Source organism: Protomyctophum bolini (genome assembly GCF_963924005.1).
Source record: "Protomyctophum bolini genome assembly, chromosome: 1".
In the NCBI taxonomy this organism is placed as follows: Eukaryota; Metazoa; Chordata; class Actinopteri; order Myctophiformes; family Myctophidae; genus Protomyctophum; species Protomyctophum bolini.
In genome coordinates this window covers 45,961,282-45,974,592 of record NC_137862.1, presented here as the reverse complement: position 1 = coordinate 45,974,592, position 13,311 = coordinate 45,961,282, and the positions used below count along the sequence as shown (strand labels likewise).

Below are 13,311 nucleotides of genomic sequence, written 5' to 3'. Positions count from 1 at the left end.
TTGAACATTGCTTGAGCACCAATTCATTAACACATTAATCAAGTTAAAGAGAAATTGGCACAGGGACAGAATCCCAGCACATCATTTGAGCATCACTCAGATTTGTGAGATTTCACAAGGGCTGATATGGTGCAACAGCAAAGCCTGTGTTGTCAGTGGATCTGTGGTCTGTAAAAGGTGTCCACTGTTGCATAGCTTTACTTGTAGAAATGACCACAGACATGACCTGCTAGGCTTCTACATCATGACGACTATGAATGGAAGGAGGGAGTTCTTAATAATTCTCAACTGACTTCGTTCTGCTCATATAACCGCACAACTGTAATGGCCTTATATGGTTATTTTGTCTCATTAATGTCTCTAATGTACCCCTGTGATCACCAGATTCTGATGTAATAAATAATGTAATGTATTCATAATAGAAAAATTAGAAATGTACTATATACCCACCGTTAACAGTGCTACAGAAAGCATCTACATTTTGTAAAATTAAGGATTTAATTTATTATTATTTCTTTTTTACATATTTGAGTTTGACCACTGATTCTGTTGCAGTACAGGAGAAAATATTTTAGATATAAGATGTAACTTGGATTTTTGTCACAGAACAAGACATTTCCGAGGAGCAACAGAATTCAAAACTATAATGCAACCTGAATAAATTTAAATATTTTGTAGTTCACAAAAAAAAAGTATTTAATGGATATGATTAAACTGGGTTGGTGGCAAGAATTCTGGGAGAAGATATACCTGGTCCCTGTGAAGACGTATAGTTTAGTTTAGTTTATTTGAACATCTTCACAGAATCAATCAAGTACAAATTTGACATCAGCAGATAAAGAAAAAACAGCCATGTGGAGGTGATCAAAAGGCATCTAGGATGAAGCTAAATGCTTATAAGTGCCCACCCTTCTCACAGCACATTTGAGATACTCAGCATATAGTTATCAATGCCTTTTCACTGCTTTAATGAAAATATACTTATTTGTAATATATTTTACATAATTTATTTCCATAATTTCAATTTCAGGTGACTGAAATCGAATTTATGGACATATATTATGTTCATATAAAAATGTGTCTCTCCAAATAGTACTGCAAATGTTTTATTTTCTTCCATGTTGTCCAACTACAATGGCAATATGTAATTGAGACATGTATTATTTTATTTAAGAATAATAGGCCTAGATTAGAATATAAATCTCCATATAATGCTGTCATATGAAGATGTCTCCTTTCTTCAACATGTCTCTCTCAAATAAATCAAATACCCCTGATTTATTTAGGATGATTTCTATTGACAAATGAGCTCTATTACAACATGTAATGTACAACACTTTGACCCATTTTGTTAAGGTCAGGTCAGGCCAGGTCAGGTCTTTCAGGACATCTAAGTTGGAAAAGGGGCACTCTACCAAAACAGTCAGAAATGAATAATGATTAATATGAGACATGCACAATTAAAGTGAGATATCAAAGATATAATAAGGTTTAGGGCCAGTGGCAGAGTATGTGTGATTGCGTAAGTTTTTAGGAACACACACACACACACACACACACACACACACACACACGCACGCACACACGCACGCACGCACGCACGCACGCACGCACGCACGCACACACACACACACACACACACACACACACACACACACACACACACACACACACACACTCACACACACACACTCACACACACACACACACACACACACACACACACACACACACACACACACACACACACTGTGACGCACACACCTTCAGTTCATTCAATTAACCTAAAGCGTTTAGTGATTTCTTGTAAATGCCTGTGCTTAAACTAAGGAACGACGCCCCCGGAAGGAGGCTGGCCTGTAAATCTGGGCGTTTACCGATTGGCCAGACGTTTGCCCAATCACCTTCCAGCCATGCTTCATTAATGGAGAGGAGAGTTGTTGTAAAAGTCACTTTATGACAAGTAAAGAAGTGCAGTATTTATTATCTGTCTGTCTTTAAGGATATAAACACCGCGGATACCGGCTCAAGACCTGCTCATCATACATAGGCTATTATGGTTAGTATTAAATGTATTTGTTTTGATATCTAGATGATGTGTCTGCTTGATGTTATAACAAGAATAAAACGAATCTTAATTTAACGCATATGTCGCAACTAGCAATTGGTTGTGGTTAAATTTGATTTATTATACGATTGCCTTGATTGAAACTCACGAGTCTTAAAAATAATACAATGCCGTGTCATGTAATGATTTATTATTAAGTTCATTTCATGAGTTTATTTAGGCTAGAGTTTTTTTATGGATTGATTCGAAGTAGGCCTATTTATTAACAGTTTACTTTGCAGAATTACAGTACATTTCAAGCACAATAACCCAATACAAAAACTGTTAACTGTGAGTGGACGACGACACCATAAAGCATTATAGCCTCAGGGGCTACTTGTTTACAATAGGGATCCACCGTTTTTCCTGTGCTGTGACCTAATCTAACCTTTTTATAATATAATGTCAAAGATGTCCATGTCGAACACGGGAGGTCGGCGGCTGAAGCAGTGGCTGATCGAGCAGATCCACAGCGGGGGGTACCCGGGGCTCACGTGGGAGGATGACACCCTCACCATGTTCCGCATCCCGTGGAAACACGCCGGGAAGCAGGATTACAACCAAGAAGTTGACGCGTCCATTTTTAAGGTAGGGCTATGGATGCCAAACAGAGCAGGTCATAAAGCAGCTGTTGTTCTATAATGATCATTCAGCCAAAGGCTTACCTCATTTTATCAGTTATTTTGCATCCTATACTATTGTCATTAATATTGACACCGTTTTACAATAACGACTGTATAGGACCTGAGACATGTTTTCATTCCATTTTTCAAAATACTGAGCCTTTTTTTTCTCATATTGCTTCATTTGTATGATTCTTTCTTTTGTCTTTCAAAATAAATGCAACATTCTTTTCCCTACTATTCCCCTCAATGGCCTTTCCACAAATCGAATGCAGTGGTGGCTCTAACCTCAACTACACCCATTACTTTTTTTGGGGGGGGGGGGGTCTTTTGCCTTCATTGATAGATAGAGTAAGTGGATACAGACACGGGGGAGTGACATACAGTGAGATTTGTCAGGAATCGGGACTCGAACCTGCGATGCAGCACTGTCAGCCAGGCTGCATTAGGAGCCTAGGTGCCCGGAGCGCTAGGCCCTCATGGGCCACTGGGCCTACACTCTTTACTTTTATGAACTGTTTTGCTAAACGTTGGATTTGTCCTTCAACAGGCGTGGGCTGTGTTTAAAGGCAAGTTTAAGGAGGGGGACAAGGCCGAACCGGCAACATGGAAGACCAGGCTACGCTGTGCGCTCAATAAAAGCCCGGACTTCGAGGAGGTGACGGAGAGGTCCCAGCTGGACATCTCTGAGCCTTACAAGGTTTACCGGATCGTTCCCGACGAGGAGCAGAAAATCCTGTGTGAGTTTTCAGTGTTGTTCTTTTGGCAGCAAATTTACGGTTTTCATTTAGTTTTAGTCACATTTTAGTCACCCAGAATGTTTTAGTGTTACGTTTTTGTCGACTAAATGTCATTAGATTTTAGTTGACTAAATCTACAGTTGATTTAGTCGACTAAAATGTATTTTTGCGCGCCTTGATGTTGTCATAATGGCTGATTTTACACTTGACAAAGTGTAATAGCCTGAAAATAACACACTGAAATCTTCCCTTTACTTTTTGGGAGGGGCTCGGGGTGTTCAGTAGCTTAGTCACTTTATTATTTACAGTATCTCTGTACCTATTACATGCAAACAAAAGACCTCAGATCTTATGTTGTACTTACTTTAAATCTGTCATATTATCATACGCACAAAAAACCCCCAAAAAAACAGTGCGTAATTATTTGTCACAAAATCCCAAGGCAGTCTTATCTAACGGCACACCGATTGGAACCAATACACATTGCATTCAGAAGTATTCTTCTGAGTGAATCATTTAGTCCCAGAGATAGAGAGAGTGGAACATTGTTTTTTGGTCTCCACATTGACAACTAAATTGCTTTTCTCTGGTGTTTAGCTGGTAAAGGTACAGGCATGACCATGGCAGCCAGCTGTGGGGACACCACTGACATGGACTGCTGCAGCTCTGAAGGGATGGTGGAGGTGAGATTGTTGCTTCCTTTTGACATTTTAAAAACACACACACACACACACACACACACACATATTATTATAAACTATTATTATAGTTATTATTATTATTACTGTTGCCCATAATATATTCACTGTCTTATTTTCATTTTCAACGTATCACCGATTGAACATGCCTTTTTGTTTTTGTAGAATTATACTAATAAATAATGTTGCTTTCCAATGCAGACATCCAGTGATGATTATATACCCATGATGAAGAGAAGTCAGTCGCCACAGGAGGAAGGTTGTGGCATCCAACCCAGTCCAGAGTACTGGCCCCAGAACACCGTTGGCGGTAAGGAAGCAGCTGCCTCTTCTCTCACCTCTGATTCCACTCCGCTGTTAACATTAAGCAGTGGTGGGAAAAGTACTTGATACGTAAAAATATCAATGCAATACAGAACTACTCATCCCATTTCATGTTTTCTATAAGCTCACAACGCATTGTGAACTTGCAGATCGACTATTTTCAAATGGTCAAAATGTATATAGGACTGAAGTATTCTATTAATCAAAATCTACAACTATACTAAAACTTTCAAATACATGTAGTGGAGTAAAAGTACAATATTTGCCTCTGAGATGTACCATAGTGGAGTAGAGTAAATGTACTTAGTTACTTTTCACCACTGCTGTTAACATTAAATGTATTGTTGCCCTGTGATGTGGGGACTTCATCACTCTCGCTGTTCTCAGATAAGACGATGTTGGTTCCTTTTTTTTTATGTGTGAACAAACTGAACATTAAATCCTACTGTCCCTATTCTGGTGGCGAATGTTCAGTGAAATTTGCCGACCATCTACAAGAAATAGCAATTGCAGTAACGGAACATAACGAATCGCGATGCGTTGAGTTTGTAGATCGGCTATTTTTCGGAGACGAGATTTGGTGAAGAGGGAGAAAGGACCGGCTATAGAGTGTATAGAGTTTAAAGTGGTTAAAAATAACAGAAATGGCTCAATGAGATGACCCTGCAGCTGTGGGTGCTAAATACAGGTTGTTTACTGAATTCCGAAAAGGAGGAATTGCCTAATATCCTGTAGCACTTTGCTGACTATGAGAAGTATTTCTTGGCCAAGACGTTCATTTCTGATGATGTAGCACAATAATGATGTGACAATGTGGTTGGAGGTTTCTTCATCACGCAGGATCATTTGAATGGCTAACCTACTAAAAACCAGGAAAGCGGGGCGCCCGCTGGCCTAGTGGTCCAGGCTTATGCATGCCACATAGGCTCTGGCCTGACAGGGCGTCGCGTGTTCGAGTCTCATTTATGACGACCTTTTCTGCATGTCTCTCCCCTTCTCTCTCTCTCCCTCTTTCCTGTCCATCGTCACTTGATACTAAAGGCAGAAAAGCCTAAAACAAATCAATGTGAAGTGAGGGCCGTTAATACATTATGTAATGGTGATGTTAAACGGTGTCAACACAAACATTAAACGCCATTAACAATAAAGAGACAATACATTTTCCCTTCATTGTCAATGGCGTTTACAAAACAAACATTGAACTAAAGACAAACATTAAAACTGTAGTGTATACCATGTATATATATATAATATAAAATAAAATGGGAAAGCATCTGTGTCATCTTGAAAGTGAATTTGTATTTTAATGTATTTGTAGCACCGGTCTCAGGTCTTAATGGGCTATGTCAACTTGTCAAGTCAATATATTTAGTGGCTAATCACAATAGGACGTCTCACGACACTTCACATAAAGAGAGCAGGTCCAGATTATACTCTTATCTAAATTCTCTGTGTTTCACAGCTTTCCCAGTCCATCACGACCCTTCACCAGTGACCTCTTTGAATTCAGGTATTCACCGATATTGTGCCGTCGTAGAACATTCTCATTAATATCTTCATCAATATCTGCCGTATATCCTTATTTAGCATTAATGATGATGCATACAAATTGTTTTTTGTTGTTTGTCACATGCATTTACAATACAGCTGTGTATTCAACATCGTAGTGAAACAGTGAAAGACTTGTAGTTAGAGACTAATAACAGTGTGAGAACAATAAAATAAAAAATACATTAAAATAATTGCAGTACATTCTGTTTATATTCTAGCCTTCTCCCAGATGATGATCAGTTTTTACTACAGTGGAAAGCTCATGCACACTGCCATGGCGTCACACCCGGACGGCTGCCGGATCTCCCCGGCCTCCCATTACATGCGCAGCGCCCTCTACAGCTCGGACAGCGCCATGCAGACTGTCCACTTCCCCGCCGCTGAGCTCATTGAATACGAGCGCCAGCGGCACGTCACGCGCAAGCTCCTGGGACACCTGGAGAGGGGCGTGCTGGTCCGCGCCAACCAGGAGGGCATCTTCATCAAGAGGCTGTGCCAGAGCCGTGTGTTCTGGAGCGGGCTGGGCGAGGCGCCAGCGGGCACCCATTACAGCAACGTGCCCAGCAAACTGGAGCGGGATGCCGTCGTCCAGATCTTCGACACGCGCAGATTCCTTCATGGTGAGCCTCTTGATGTCCTAGCTCTGGTCCATAGCCTTCTACTGCTTCTACGATTCTGCCCTGCAGTATAAAGCTATGGGACTTTCGGTTTTAAATCTCAAATCGAAATCAGACCAACCTCTCCTCTTTAGCGTAAATAAAAAGAACGTCTTTGCTACTCACCAAAACAAAGGCGGGTTGTGTCATTAGAAAGCCTACTTTCCTTAGTGGACGCACTCTGAGCCCCCCACCACACGTATAAACGGTACTTTTTGGCCAGAAAGGGATTTTTTTCCCCAGATGGACCAGAGCTATTGATGTCCCACATATTTTCTTGTCAAATACCCTCTAGAATAGATGTATCAAACATGGCCAAGATGGCAAATTGATGTGTTTGCCAGTGGACTGTTCTTTTCATTTTTTGCTGGGGGACCCTCTGGAACCCCCTCAAAGACCCCTGTGGGTACCCGCAGACCCCACTTTGAGAATCAGTGCTCTAGACTAATTTGAGGCTTTTGAGAGTTCATGATAAGAACAAACATTTGTGCCTGTGCAGCTGAGCAGAGTAAACAGCTTTGGATGCACATTTATTTTCCCCCCAGCTCTGCAGCTGTACCAGGAGGGCCAGTTCCCTGCCCCTGACCCCACTGTCACGCTGTGTTTCGGAGAGGAACTCCATGACGTCACCTCTGCCAAGACCAAACTAATCATTGTCCAGGTAACACCGGCCTATATTCATGATCCTAGTCAGTATACTGTCACAATATCATGATCTATGTGTTTTCAATGCGTTGCTATGAATGCTTTCTGCTGTGACACTTTTCTTCCTGAACTAACTCACCATAGGGCATTCACTTCTAGTCATTTTTACTAGTTGACTATATTGCCTAGTTTACTAGTCAACTAGTTGTTTAACTACCTATTATATGTAAAAAATAAAATAAATAAACTTTTTTTTATGGAAATAAATATTTGTACATTTAAAAACTGTGTACATTGGTGACTATAACTATAATCTACCTGACCTTGAGGCCTACAAAATCGGGGGAAATAAATATATACAAAAAATAAACTTTTTTTCTTTTGTCTTATCAACTAGTCAACTAGTACCAACAAGGTCAACTAGTGGATTTACTAGTCGACTAGTAAACTAGTCGACTAGTAAAGTAGTCGACTAGTTGCTTAATGCCCTAACTCACCACAATGTTTTTTTGGCCAATGATCCAGATCACCGCCGTGAACTGTCAGCAGCTGCTGGAGACAGTGAACCTGCAGCGATCTCAGCCCTACTGCAACAACAGCCCCAGCATGGACGTCTCTGATGAGATGGTGAACGACCAGATGGCCCACATCTACCAGGACCTGTGTAGCTACAGCGCCCCCCAGAGGACGGGCTGCTACAGAGACAACATGCCCATCACTGCCTGAGTGTGCCAGAACGGACAGGAACGTGTATATATACTGTAGTGCTAATTGAGACTTGTGTGTCTGATCATGTGTGTCCTTTTATGGTGGGGAGTTTTATTAAAGCTCAAGAGTAAAATGTAGCACAAAGAATAGGACATGTACAGTTGTTTTTTTTATTTTTAGATTTAGGCAAAGGGGACTTGCTAATTAATTGTGAATATTTACATTCTGTTTTCGTCTTTGACGGATGTGTTTTTTAAAATGGTATCATTCACATGGTTATAAACATTACAGATAGGTTTTACTATCTGGGATGAACTGCCACTGTTTCACTTAATCTTACTTTGCTTCTTTTGACTATCTGAACTTAAATAAATCTCTAGATTTCTAACGGTCTCGTAAATGTATTTCTTCATTTCATTTCAACTCAATTCAATTATTTCATTGCCATTGCAGCAAAATTACGATTTGCAACGTACACCACTGTACTCCAGTCAATGGAGTCAATGCACAGAATATTTGACAGAAATGTGTGAATATCATAATCAACACACTTTTTTACGATTGAACCACAAGCAATCCATATAATCTTTATAAAGCACACAGTGGCTTCAAACTTCACAGTTGAGGGTGTACTTGTCAATACAAACTAGTGCTGTGGTAGTAATGGTAACATCAGTGTAATGGTTTAATCAGCCACTTTAATCCTGGCATCCCTATCTTTATCCAAACCTTGATTTGTTTTTCAAGATTTATAAAAATGTACATAAAGCACAGTTTATTATGTTTGCTTGCAACTCAGACTCATGTGCTCATGTCTTTAAAGTCACTTTCGGAGGAACTCTCACTGTTGACATTAACAATGAATGTGAGTTATTGAGTTCATTGGCAATAATGAAACTATTCTATGAAACCAAAAGAAGGATCCTTGGAACCTTTAATTGCAGGGAAACTACTGGACATCCCTGGCATTCATGAGTACGATATTAACAGAGAAAGCACCGAAATGGGGAAGAACAAAGAGGTCTCTTGGAAATGAAGAGGCGCATGCGCGCGCGCGCGCGCACACACACACACACACACACACACACACACACACACACACACACACACACACACACACACACACACACACACACACACACACACACACACACACACACAGATTGACAAGGAGAGGGAGAATTCACCCTGTAACTCATTCCACATCTGTAAAATGTATATACACACACACACACACACACACACACACACACACACACACACACACACACACACACACACACAGAGAGAGAGAGAGAGAGAGCGAAACACTCACTTCCTCCAATAGTGAAGACAGTAGTTGTCTACTTTCATTGCTGTGTTGTATGCATAATGTTGTAGCCTATATACATACTGAGTGTACAGTGTACACGTACATAACGTACATAAACATATACACACACTTTAGTGTGTGTGTGTGTGTGTGTGTGTGTGTGTGTGTGTGTGCTTGTTTGCATCATACAATCATAAAAATGATTGCTGTCACCGATACAGCTATATGTTTCCACTTTGTTCTAATATACCCTTACGGATTCCACTGTGTATGGAGAAGGGGGAGATGGGTTGTGCATGCGAGTCAGTCCCCTGTGTCTGGAGTGAGTGTGTGGCCGCCAGCATGTTGCAACTCTGTGGCGTCTGGGGCTACCCACACGACAAACCATCAGAGACATGGCGACAAACACTGTTGCTTGCACCATACAGAGCTGTTCCACATGCCTGCTGCATTATTTCCAAGGCATTTTATTTCCCCTTTTGCAGAAATGCCATCACTTCAAGGAAATTAAAATGAAGGGCAGAGGTGGGTTGTAAAGGAGTATATAATGGTACATTTACTCAGTTACATTTACTTGCGCAACCTTTGAATAATTGTACTCACAAGAAGTTGGTTTTAATGCAACATGCTTTTTACTTTCACCAAAGTATATTAGTGAGGAAAATGTTACTTTACTCCTTTAAATTTGGGAACAAATGTAAAGGAGTAAATGTTACATTTTCAAATGATTTAGCTACATTCCACATTACTTTTATTTTTAGTTGTGTCGAAATGCGGTCCCCACCTAAATCTGAACGCATCCTCAGATCATCGGATAAGGCCTTACTTTATAGGACGAACCTTGTCACCAGAGGTGATCGCCCGGGCACCCAGATTATGGAATGCTCTACCGGTGCATGTAAGGTTAGCACCATCTGTGCCTGTGTTTAAGTCACTTTTAAAAACTCACCTCTACACAGAATGTTTTTTACCCTTTCTATAGGAGATTGTACATTTTCAACTGCTGCTATTTTGTCTTATTTTCCCTTTGTGTTTCTCGTTTTTAAACTGCTCTTGATTGTGACTTGCTATATGTTGTTTTTTTGTTTTTTTACCTTGTACTGTACAGCACTTTGGAACCTTGTTCTGAAAGGTGCTATATAAATAAAGTTCATTATATGGCAGAGACGCTGTTACTTGACATGATTTTGTAAATGTAACTCTACTGCACCTATAATATTTGTGTCCTTGTCTGCATCTCCTTTGTGTCGACATAAATACATGGTTGGTGCGTGCGTGCGTGTGTGCGTGCGTGCGTGCATGCGATGGCGGGGGTATGTGTGTCACCGTGTTGTCACAGTGTGTCAGAGAGGATTAACAGGAGGAAAGCAGTTTCATTCCAGACTGAGCGTCTCTAGCCAGTAATCTGAGATCAGCTGATGGGCAGAAAGTCTTGGGAAAGTGCTTCCTGTTTCTTCTGATGCTCTCTCAATGATATCTATCTAAGCTACAGTGGTGTAAAGTAACTAACTATGATTTACTTAAGTACAATGTTGAGGCATTTGTACTTTACTTGAGTATTTCCAACTTCATACAATACTTTTACTTAAGTTCTACTCCACTACATCGTCGGATCCAAATGTTGTACTTTTATCCCACTACGTTTATTACATTTGAAAGCTTTAGTTACTATAGTTACAGTGTAGATTTAGATTATTATTACAAAACATTACACAACTTCAGCCCTATATACATTTCAGCCATTTGAAAATAGCACAAGCTCACAATGCATTGTGATGTGACAGTGAGCTTGTAGATCTGCTATTTTCAAAAGATATTTTTGTATACATTTTCAAAACTTGCAAAACTGCACAAAATGAGTACTTTCTACTTTTGGTACATAACAAAACAGGAAATCATCATAGAGTCCGTAGGTGCCCTTTGAGAGCCGTTTTGAAGGAGTCAAGGGATTTGCATGTCTTAACTGTTGGTAGGGCGTTCCACATTTTGGTGGCATGGAGCGAAATGGTTTCCACTAGACCTCTGTAGGCCTCATGGTGAAAGTCTCCACTAGACCTCTGTAGGCCTCATGGTGAAAGCCTCACTCAGGTCGGTTTTCCTCAGTGGCCTGATGAAACATGAGTTTCAGAGTATTAATGATGGCTGGGCGATAAACATAAAGCTTGTGAAGGCATATATATAATAGTATGGATAAGTTCCCCTCTTCCCTGTTCACAGCCACCTACTTTTCTGCCGGGGCACCCAAGGTCAAGGATGCTGTGGATACATACAACCAATGCATCTTCATGTTGAGCATCATATGGAGCATCATATGGAGGCCTGTCGCTAAGAATGGAAATGCCCTGATTGTTTGAAACAATCACATACACGGATATAACATATATGTGAAAGGTTGTGATTTACCATAAAGGTTTGATGTTGTGCAAAACAAGCATTGGTTGTTGTTGGTGTCTCTGCGGAGGAGCCAGTTTTAGAAGTGACATACGGTATGGGTGAGATGAGAATAGACCCCCGGAGAGGAACTGGGAGACGACTGAGAACACTTTCGGTGGAAAGACAGGTGGACAGGGAACCCACATCCTCTGACCCAGGGCCAATAGCCAACTAACCACCTCTACAAATATACACTGGAAGTACGCAAACACGCACGCACACACGCACGCACACACCCACGCACGCACCCACGCACGCCACTAGCCAGTGATCAAGGATCATATCCTCTAATTAGTATCAGTTGGTGTCCCTCCTGTCAAAGCCCCCTGCACCATACCTGTGGATGTGAAAGCCGAAGCTCCCCACAGCCCACACCCACCCCCGTCTGTGGAAGTGTCGTCTTCAGTCAGACGAGAGTTTTACGTTGTATCATTTCATAAACTTTAAACTGATTTGAAGTTTATGTTGTGGGTTTATGTTTTATGTTGTGTATGTTATAAGATGTAAAAGAGATCAGATTGTATCTCAATGGGATTTCAAAATCAGACACACACACACACACACACACACACACACACACACACACACACACACACACACACACACACACACACACACACACACACACACGCACACACACACACACACACACACACACAATTGCACAGAGCAATACTGATGTCAGAGGCAGTGTTGCCAAGTCGTTATTATAAGAAACTTTGGGCTTGTTTTCCTGTAAATATTGGAAGTTGTCCAATGCCAATCCAAATAGTTTAGCAACGGTTGCTATGCAGGTCAAGCTTTCTTCGCTGCTAACGTGCCTATTGGACAAGGATGGGTTGGGGAGGGACTTAGTGCTAATTGTAGGGCTAATTGTTTCTAAAATGTTTCTTGTTTGGGCTTCCTTCCTGATATTCATTACAAAAAATTACGTCAAGGACCCCCAAATTAATTTGTATTATTTTGTATCTGAAAATACTTTGTGCGAAGGAGGACCCCTACAAAAGATTTGTGTTGTTAAAATGTTTCAAAAATATTCCCAAAGAAAAGTTCCCAAAGATGTTTCGGGAAAATAGCCGCCCAGTGGTTGACAGTAACGAAGTAGATTTACTGTATATGTTTGCAGGTAGGGTACTTACTTGAGTTTGTCTTTTATTTTTTATAATTATGACTTTCACTGACCGACAACTCAACGACAAAATGTTGTAGGCCTACTTTTGACTCCACTACATTTATAGTAAGGGAAAAGTTATATGATTTACTAGCATTTTAGTAGCATTTCAACTGCCGGTATCATGGGAATAGTGAATCTACAAGCTTGTATTATTTTCACTATAATTGATATTTTTGTAATTTACTTAATTTAAAAAAAAGTAAAAGCATGTATGCCTACTATATTGAATACTTTGAATACTTTGAAACAACACACAGACGTTAAAGGGTGTTCAATAGCACAGGTGTTCAATAGCACTGATTTATGAAAAAAACATCCCTCAAAAATGGAGTTAGGAGGA

General features: G+C 40.5%; 1 protein-coding gene across 1 annotated transcript; it reads left to right on the top strand.

Moving 5' to 3' along the window:
- Positions 1–1,962: 1,962 nt before the first annotated feature.
- Positions 1,963–8,434, top strand: irf8 (interferon regulatory factor 8). Its single transcript, XM_080761725.1, has 9 exons — positions 1,963–2,059; positions 2,519–2,695; positions 3,281–3,470; positions 4,068–4,153; positions 4,370–4,478; positions 5,955–6,002; positions 6,262–6,663; positions 7,245–7,360; positions 7,870–8,434. Exons 1-9 carry the CDS (start codon positions 2,057–2,059, stop codon positions 8,068–8,070), a joined length of 1,332 nt encoding a protein of 443 aa, XP_080617851.1. The 5' UTR covers positions 1,963–2,056; the 3' UTR covers positions 8,071–8,434.
- The last annotated feature ends 4,877 nt before the right edge of the window (positions 8,435–13,311 follow it).